Source organism: Nyctereutes procyonoides, unplaced genomic scaffold (genome assembly GCF_905146905.1).
Source record: "Nyctereutes procyonoides isolate TBG_1078 unplaced genomic scaffold, NYPRO_anot_genome, whole genome shotgun sequence".
In the NCBI taxonomy this organism is placed as follows: domain Eukaryota; kingdom Metazoa; phylum Chordata; class Mammalia; order Carnivora; family Canidae; genus Nyctereutes; species Nyctereutes procyonoides.
In genome coordinates this window covers 53,723,102-53,732,608 of record NW_026575043.1, presented here as the reverse complement: position 1 = coordinate 53,732,608, position 9,507 = coordinate 53,723,102, and the positions used below count along the sequence as shown (strand labels likewise).

The 9,507-nt window shown below is 47.2% G+C and overlaps 1 protein-coding gene across 1 annotated transcript in view; it reads left to right on the top strand.

Annotated features, from left to right (window-relative positions):
- Positions 1-5,817: 5,817 nt before the first annotated feature.
- Positions 5,818-9,507, top strand: part of OAS3 (2'-5'-oligoadenylate synthetase 3) — a 43,915-nt gene continuing 40,225 nt past the window's right edge. Inside the window, exons 1-2 of the mRNA XM_055323277.1 lie at positions 5,818-6,042; positions 9,118-9,400. Of these exons, the coding sequence (XP_055179252.1) occupies positions 5,866-6,042; positions 9,118-9,400 (460 nt within the window). The 5' untranslated portion in view covers positions 5,818-5,865. The remainder of the gene's footprint in view (positions 6,043-9,117; positions 9,401-9,507) is intronic.

The window sequence follows — 9,507 nt, the reverse complement described above, 5'->3', positions numbered from 1 at the left end:
CCCTCTCTGCCTCTCTGTGTTTATGGTGTTTTTATAAAAATGGGATTTGGGACGCCTGGGTGGCTCAGTGGTTAAGCATCTGTCTTTGGAGGCTCAGGGTGTGATCCTGGGGTGGGGGATCAAGTCTCACATCCAGCTTCCCTCAGGGAGCATGCTTCTGTCTCTGCCCCTCATTCTGTGTCTCTCATGAATAAATAAATAAAATATCTTAAAATGAATGAATGAATGAATAAATAAATAAATACATACATACATAAATAAATAAAATGGGATTCAACTCAGTTGAATCAGTTTTGTTACCTGCTTTGTCACCTTTATCTAGTTATCACTCTAGGCTGACTAGGAAATTTTGATATCACATATAACAGCTACATCATTACACCATAATAAATAAAGAGGATAATCCACTTGTGTTGTCTTCTGAGAGTGTTTCATGATTATAAGCAATGTTACAGTCATCAGTAGTTTAATTGAAAAGCCACATCAATCATACGATAGTACTGTTTTTATTTTGGGGAAAACTCCCATACTTTTCTGTAATGGTTGTGCCATCTTGCATTCCCACCAACGGTGCACATGGGATCCAGTTTCCCCACATCCTCACCAACACCTGTGTCTTTTGTTTTCTTGGTAATAGCCATTCTAATAGGTGTGAAGTGATAGCTTAATGGTTTTGATTTGCGGTTCCCTGATGGTTAGTGATGGTGAGAATCATTTCATACTCTTGTTGGCTATTTGTGTGTCTTCTTTAGAGAAATGTTGGTTGAAGTCCCTAGGCCACTTTTAAATTAGGTTACGTTAGTCTTTTTGCTATTGAGGGGTAGCAGCACCTCATTATTTTGCAAATTACGTCCTTATGATTTATGGTTTGCAAATATTTTCTCCTTTTCCATAGGTTGCCTTATTATTCCACTGATTGTTTCACTTGCTTTATGGAAGCTTTTCAGTGTGATGGAGTCCCACTTGCCTATTTTTGCTTGCGTTGCCTGTGCTTCACATACACAGTCAACTGATCTTCAGCAAGTTGCCAGGAGTACACAGGGGGGGAAGGGATAGCTTTTCAATAAATAGCAATGGAAAATTTGAACGCTCACATGCAAAAGAATGAAATTAGACTCTTATCTTACACCATACACACAAAAAGCAACTCAAAATGGACTAAAGAGTTAAAAGACCCCAGGCTGTAAAACTCCTGGAAGAAAGCATAGGGGAAAAGCTTCATGACATTGGATTTGGCAATGGTTTCATAGATATGATACCAAAACACAAGCAACAAAAGGCATTTATTTTTAAATGGTATGAGGTAGGGCTAAGTTCTAGTCCTTCTATCTGGATGCCCAATTATCCCAGCGGCTTTTGTTGGAGAGACAACCCTTTCCCCACAGCCCCACGAGGTCACCTCCGATATACACCCCTAGCTCATCTATGTGTGAGTCTCTATTCTGTTCCATTGGTCTATTTTTGTATCCTTGAGATACTGCTACCTTGTATTAATGATTATAGCCTTGTAATAATTCTTAGTATCTTGTAAAAAACTCTGTTCTCTTTTTATCAAAACCCCTGGCTTCTCACTGTGGAAAATAGTATGGATGTTCCTCAAAAAAATTAAAGATAAAATTACCACTCCAGCAATTCCACTACTGGGTATTTACTCAAAGAATACAAAAACACTAATTCGGAAAGATACATGCATCTCTGTGTGTATTGCAGCACTATTTACAATAGCCAAATTATAGAAGCAGCGCAAGTGTCCATTGACTGATGAATGGATAAAGAAGGTGTGGTCTATATATACAATGGAATATTACCCAGCCATAAAAAAAATGAAATCTTGCCATTTGCCACAACATGGTTGGATCTAGAGGATATAATGCTAAGTGAAATAAGTCAGTCAGAGAAAGAGAAATACCATATGATTTCACTCCTATATGGAAATTAAGAAGCAAAACAAACAAAGGAAAAAAGAGACAAACCAAAAAACAGACTCTTAAAAGAACAAACAGGAGGTCACCAGACAGGATGGCTGTTGGGGAGTTGGGTGAAATAGGCAAAGGGAATCAAGAGTACACCTATCAGGATGAGTGCCGAGTAATATACAGTATTATTGAATCACTATATGGTACCCCGGAAATTAATATAACACTGTATGTTAAATACACTGTAATTAAAAAGTAATCCAAATTGGAATCAGTAGTTGGAATCTAAGTTCAATACCTTTTTCCCCTTTTTCTAACCAAATATATATATCCTAATTATTCTGCTTCCAACAGTGAAAGCAATTAATTTGTGTAAATCTACCTGAGAGCCTCCTGGAAATCATTGTTCTATTAAAAAATAATAACAAATAAATCTTATATTAGAGGGGGGGAAAGCCCTGGCTTCTCTAGGCCCTCTCTATTTCTATGTTAATTTTACACTCAATGAATGAAGTTCCACCCAAAATATGGGGAGGCATTAGATTGGAATTACATAAATTAGTTTAGGAAGAACAACATCAATGTTCTAGTGAGAACCTCCTTCCGTGAATTTGGAGTTTCTCTACACTACTTTTAATTTTTTTTAATGACACTGTGACTATTGTAATTTTTCACTGCATAGATCTCTTATTTCCTGGGTCATGTTATTCTTACATATTTGTTTCTATGTTATTGTACTCAGTATGTTTTCTTTAATTGTATTTTGTAGCATTTGGTTCATGGAAGACCTAAATGTCTTCTTAAAGATTTTTATTTTTTATTTCAGAGAGAGAGAGAGAGAGAGAGAACAAGCAGGAGGAAGGGCAGAGCGAGAAAGAGAGAGAGAGCACAACCAGGGAAGGGGCAGAGAGAGAAGGAGAATCAGACTCTCGCTCAGCTGAGCAGGAAGACACGGGTGGGGGGGTTGGGGGAGGCCAGGACCTTGGGATGAGGACCTAACTGAGCCACCCAGGTGCCCCTGACTTTATCAATTTTGCGCAATAAACTTGTATTACTTGTATGACCACAAGAAACATTGAAGCAATTTTTCTTGCAAAAAATAAAAAATGTTTTTGATAAGGATTTCTCTCCTGCTAAACTCTGGTAGCTTATGCAAAGCCAGCAGGCCCCGGGGGCTTATAGAAGGCTCTAGGTGCTGGTATATGGAATTGCTGGTTCTGGCACAGATTCATGAGATTTGGAAACAGAGGAGCAGATATGTAAGGGAAGACGGAAATGATCATATGAAAACCACGGCTCCTGAGTCACCCGTTCTGCATCCTCAGAGGTCTTGCCTCATTTTAGGTAACTTCCTGGTGAAGAAATGAAACTGAGAAGGGCTAACTTTCAGCCAACAAAAATGAGGGCACAGCTAGAAGGCCGTCAAAGAGAGAAAACGGGTGATGAGAACCTGGAGGTCCAGGATTGATGCTGAGGTCCTCCCAGCTCAAGAGAAGGAGAATTTTTTTAAAGATTTTATTCACTTATTTTAGAGAGAGTGATAGAGAGAGAGAGAGAGAAAGAGAGAGAGAGAGAGAGAAAGCGCGAGTGCACAAGCAAGGGGATGGGCAGAGGTAGAAAGAGAAGCAGATTCTCTGAGTAGGAAGCCCGATGTGTGGCTCCATCTCAGGACTCTGGGATCATGACCTGAGCTGAAGGTGGACACTTAACCAATTGAGCCACCCAGGTGCCCCAAGAGAAGGGGAATTTTAAAGTAATGCCACCTTTGAAGCCCTAAGTGACAGCTCCCAGATGCCCTCCCTGCACACCCCTTTGTCTGTGAAATGCCAGGGCCCCACCCTCGAAATCCTCAGAGCCCTTCCCACCCTGCAGAAGTACTTTCTTCATTATGGTGTTTCAGGCCAAAAATTGTCCTCCTTCATCCCATCCTGCACCTGTGTCAACGGTCTCATTGTCTCCAGTTCACCAGTGGTGCCTCGACTTAGGATCCAGCAGCATTAGTAGATTTTTTCATCTCTTCCCTATGATTTCTAGAGTCTAGGGCAGTAGTTGAAGGCTTGTGTATATGATCAGCCCCACATCTTCGTGGAATCCTGACTCTCTGCTTTCTCCCTTCTCAACATTCCTCAAATGTGCTGGTCCCTTGACGCCCATTTTCTTGATTTCCAACCTGTTGAGTTAGTTGCATGATACTTTTAACACATCTTTGCTGTCATTTCGGTAGGATCTCAAGAGTGTGTTCAGAATACCATCTCCAATGGAGGATTTCTTTTTTCCTTTTTTTAAGATTTTATTTATTTATTCATGATTGACACAGAGAGAGAGGCAGAGACATAGGCAGAGGGAAAAGTAGGCCCCTTGAAGAGAGCGTGATGTGAGACTCAATCCCAGGACCCCAGGATCACGCCCTGAGCCAAAGACAGAGACTCAACCACTGAACCACCCGGGTGCCCCTCCAATGGAGGATTTCTTAAATGACCTGTGAATCAGGAAATGACCAACTGATGGAAGAGGATGAAACCACGGCTTTATGGCTGAGGGTACCTGGCTTGAATTCCCTCCACAACATTGAACCTACAAAACAATCCTTTTCCTACACTTCAATACCTCCCAATAATGTGGCACTCACTACCTAAAATATAAACAGGGTGCACACATTGGTAGTCTGCACCTCTTCCTCTGATTCGCTCTGAACTCTGAAGTTCACCCTCCAACCCCATCTATTTCCTGTAGGTTAAGGCAGACTTTAGGAATTCCTTGTTAACATTCGTTGCTACTGGAGATACACTCCAAGTCAGAGTACGTCCCTGAGTGGATGGGACAGAAGACTAATGAATTTTGAGTGACAGAGGGAGGAGTGGATGGATTGTGGCATGGGCCAGGCCTGGGAAAGAGCTCAGGTTCTGGGCCACTGGGTACAGGAGCAATAGTGAGACCATCAGAAAGGGAGAAGACAGGCGTGAAGATAGAAACATCAGTGAGCAACCTGGTGGATTCAAGTCTCCACCCCGCAGCTGACTACCCGCCTAGTTTTGTGCCAGTCCCAAACGGACTTAACTCTTGAAGCTTCACAATGTCTTAAGATGTAATATCATGTGAGGTGCCATCTTACACTGACCTTCCTTCCTCATTTCTCGAACATAATTCTTAATTCTTACAGATTTCAGAAGGATAAGCTTGACGTTTTAAAAACTGGAATTCTAAACATTTTGGAATTGCATTGAATGCCTGTATTTTTAAGGAGGACTTGGCTCCTGTAAGAACAGAGCACGAGAACTGAGACTTGCAACTGGGTTTGGATCCAGTCTACGTATGTGACCTTGGTCAAGGTGCCTCCATTCTCTGTACCTTAACTTCCTCATCTCTCAAGTGGGCATGATAATAACAGCACTTACATCCTGGTTGTTGGGAGGGCTGGATGCGATGATGTATGTAAAGCAATGAGGTACAAGTGTTCTGCAAATGTTCTTTGTCACTGGTGGTTCTTCAAATGCCTCCTTCAGCCAGAGAGCCAGCCTCGGGTTGAACCCCCTCCAGGCTGCTGGGTTACAGGTGTGACCATGTCCTCCCGTCAATCCTGCACGTCTCTTGCAATGCTCAGGGTGCATGACTCGGTGCCCCTGCTAGCACTCTGCTACTGTCAGGGCGTTTTGTTCAGGTGTGTTGCCGTTCATTGCAGCTGGCAGGGGTGGCTGGGCGGGGTGGATGCAGGCAGGGTAGGCGGACCCAGTGCTGGAAGAGGGGAGGTGGAGAAAAGGAAACCGAGAGTGGGAAATCGGCGCCAGAGCCCTGAGCTGCTGGAAAGAAATGAAACTGAAAGCGGGAGAGGAACGGAAGGCCTGGGGGTGGGGGGAGGGACGCGGAGGAGGCCGGGGCAGCAGCGCCGCCGGCTCCCCGGCCTGGGCGCACGGCCTGGGCGGAGCGTCCCGGCGGCGCGCGGAGCAGGGCCATGGACGTGTACCGCAGCCCCGCCGCGGCGCTGGCCAGCCTGGTGGCCCGCCGCCTGCAGCCGTCTGCCGAGTTCCAGCGGGCCGCCTGGCGCGCCCTGGGCGCCCTGGCCACCACCCTGCGTGAGCGCGGCCACCGCGCCGCCGCCCAGCCCTGGAGGGTGCTGAAAACCGCCAAGGTAGGCGCCTTGGGGGCGGCGGGGGGGGGCGTCGCCTATACATAGGAGCGACCCTCAGATGAGGCTGGCGCGGGACCCCCACGGTTCCGATCAGCTCTTTTCACTCCTGTCTTTGGCATGTGTAGACAGCACACTGCTGGGCCCAGCGCCCACCACAGCCCGGCCGGGTGGGACAGTGAACCCCACCTAACACGGGGGAAACTGAGGCACAGAGACAAAATCACGTGTCCGAGCTCGTAAGAGGTCCAGCCAGGTTTCAAAGCCAGGTAGCCTGACTCTTGCAGCCTTGCTCCTCCGGGCTGCCTCTCATGGGTTCGCTCGTTGGCTCAGTCACCTATTACCCGGTCCAAACAGACGCCAGTCCTCACGCCACGGCTGACCCTCGGGATGCAGAACCATGAGTATTCCCTTAATGGCCCTAATAGCCTATTTACTGAGAAACTGCCCAATAACAATAAACACAGTCTCGTTAAATGAGTCATCTGGCGTAATGCTCACACTTAGTGAGGTACGATTATTATCCCTGTATCATGACTTGGGGAACCGGGACTGGGTGTGGGTGAGCCACTACCCAAGGCCAATTTTTGTCACTTAAATGCCACACTGCCGCGGGGACCACAGGATGCCCACAGACTCCGGGAGGGAGGCGTCAGCTGCTATATCCTCTGTGCAAATTCAGGGGCCCCAGGGGTGCATGAGGGAAGCTGGCTGGGGTAGAGGGGACCTGGAGCTTGTCAGGGGAGGGATGAATACGGAGCAGGGGATGCCCCCAGAGCAGCTAGTGCTTTCTGACGGTGGAGTCGTAGCTTGGGAGGTAGGAAAGGGGAAGGGGACGGAGAAGAGACACGCAGCCTATGCAGTGTGGAGGTAGATTTCTGCCTTGGAGGTAGACAGGAAAAATTTCTTCGGAACAAGAATTTAAGAATCTCTAAGCCTCTGGCTTCCTCGGCTTCCCTGGAAAACCTGGAACAGCTCTCGTGGTTGCATTTAGCTTCCGGCCTTCTGATCACTCCAGGCTTTCAAGGAGGCAGTGGTGAAGTGGGTACAGCAATGGGCTACCTTTCCAGCCTTGAGAAGCTGCTCTCTGCAGAGAGGACTCCGTGGAGGAACGGCTGATTCCAGGGCTGGACTGCGATGTGCGATGTGCGAGATGAGCCTGGGACTTCTGGGTCGACCAGAATGCAAAGAAGGGGTGATAGACCTCAGAAGGACTGCCCCCCCCAGGGGAGCCAACATGAAGGAGCTCTCCTGCTCCCTATATGACCACCAAAAACGTCTTTCAGCATTGCAAAACATCCCCTGGGACAAATGTCACCCCCCCCCATTGGGGATCACCACTTTCTAGATGCCCGTAAAAGTGTATGTGGATGAAATGACACAGGGGCTGGAATTTCTCTTAAAATCACATAAAGAGGAAACAGGGGTCAAATAAAAGGAGCAAATATGTCAAAGACTTCTTTAAAACCCTTTCTTCGGGCAGCCCGGGTGGCCCAGCGGTTTATCGCTGCCTTCAGCTCAGGGCTTGATCCTGGGGACCCGGGATCGAGTCCTGCGTCAGGCTCCCTACATGGAGCCTGCTTCTCCCTCTGTCTGTGTATCTGCCTCTCTCTCTCTTTCTGTCTCTCATGAATAAATAAAATCTAAAAAAAAAACAAAAAAAAAACCCAACCCTTTCTTCTTCCATGTAAGTGTAGAAATGTTCATAATAAAAAGTATTTTAATCTATGGGGAGGGGGTGCCAGAAGAAAGTGGGCTTGGAGCTGGGTCTCCTGAGTTGACCTTCAAAGCACCGTGCTGCCTCTCCAGGTGGGGTGTTGCTAAGCAACCTCCCTGCACTTCCGTTTCCCCATTTCCTCCTTTGTAAAGTGAGAGCAAACCACAGTACCTTTCTCCCAGGCGTGTTAGGGAGCTTCACTGAGATGATCATGTGCAAAATATGCAGGAAGTGCTCAGTCTACAATATTCTTCTGTGTTCTGCCCTTTTCCCCCTTGGTTGGCAGCCCCCGATGTGAGGAGCTGGCAGCAAGCAAACTGGGATACCCCTGGGATAATTAGCCATCCCAGCTTGGTCGGGGAGATGCCCCTGGAGGGCTAATCTTGCTTCTTGTCTTTTCCGGGCTGTGTTACTCACTTCTCCGCCCTGAGCCTCACGGTCTCATGCAACCACAAGTAACCACTTCAGCGGTATTGCCTGGAAGTGAGATTACAGGTTGTCAGGCATTTGACAGAGCTGCAGACACAGAGGAGAGACTCTGAGCCTGAGAGTTTCCTTCCCAAATCCCTGCTGACAGCTTTGCAGAAAGAAACACCCTTCAGAGAGGTGCCGCAAATTCAGTGGATCGTATCATAGGCAAAGGTCACAAACATGTGTTCTGCAGACCAGAATTTTTTTCACCAACAGTTTTAAGTTTTTAAAAAATTGAAAATTTTTAAATTAACAAAAATGTTCTGAAGTAGGTTGCCAACATTTAGAAACCATGAGTTTACAATTGAAAATTGCTTTTCGGGACACCTGGGTGGCTCAGCCATTGAGCATCTATCTGCCTTTGGCTCAAGGCGTGATCCTGGAGTCCCAGGATCGAGTCCCACATCGGGCTTCCTGCTTGGAACCTGCTTGTCCCTCTGCGTGTGTCTCTGCCTCTCTCTGTGTGTCTCTTGTGAATAAATAAATAAAATCTTTAAAAAAAAAGAAAATTGCTTTTCTTTAAAACTCAGAGCTGGCTGTGCTCGACCTGAATTCATTCATTCATCCATTCATTCATTCATTCATTCATTCATTTGAGAGAGAGTAAGCATGAGCAGGGGCAGAGGGAGAGGAACAAGCAGACTCCCCACTGAGCAGGGAGCTTGATGTGGGACTCAATCCCAGGACCCTGAGCCGAAGGCAGATGCTTAACCGACTGTGCCACCCAGGCACTCCTTGACCTGTATTTCTGCATGGCTTCAAATGCCGGGAGCTGTGTGCCCACAGTCTCCCCACACAACCCCCTTGCATCACTCAGGTTGCCTGCCAGCCCATGTGGGCCCTAGAATGGAAGAATGCAGAATTCTGAGTTATTTTTCTTTTCTTTGTAGGGAGGCTCCGCCGGCCGGGGCACAGCCCTGAGGGGTGGCTGTGATTCTGAAATGGTCATCTTCCTCGACTGCTTCAAGAGCTACAAGGACCACAGCGTCGATAGGGCAGAGATCCTCAAAGATCTGTGGGACCTGCTGCAATCTTGGTGGCAGAAACCCATCCCCGGTCTGAACTTTGAGACTCTTTGGCAGGACAGGCCCGGGGTCCTACAGTTCCGCCTGGCATCCACGGACCTTGAAAACTGGATGGATGTTAGCTTGGTGCCGGCCTTTGACGCTCTGGGTGAGGGGTCCCTGGCCCCTTCCAGGCTTGGGGGGCAAGATCATTAGGAGTAAGACAGGGCTTGCTGTTCGGACCCTGCCCCAACCTCCTATGTGGCCTGGGCGACC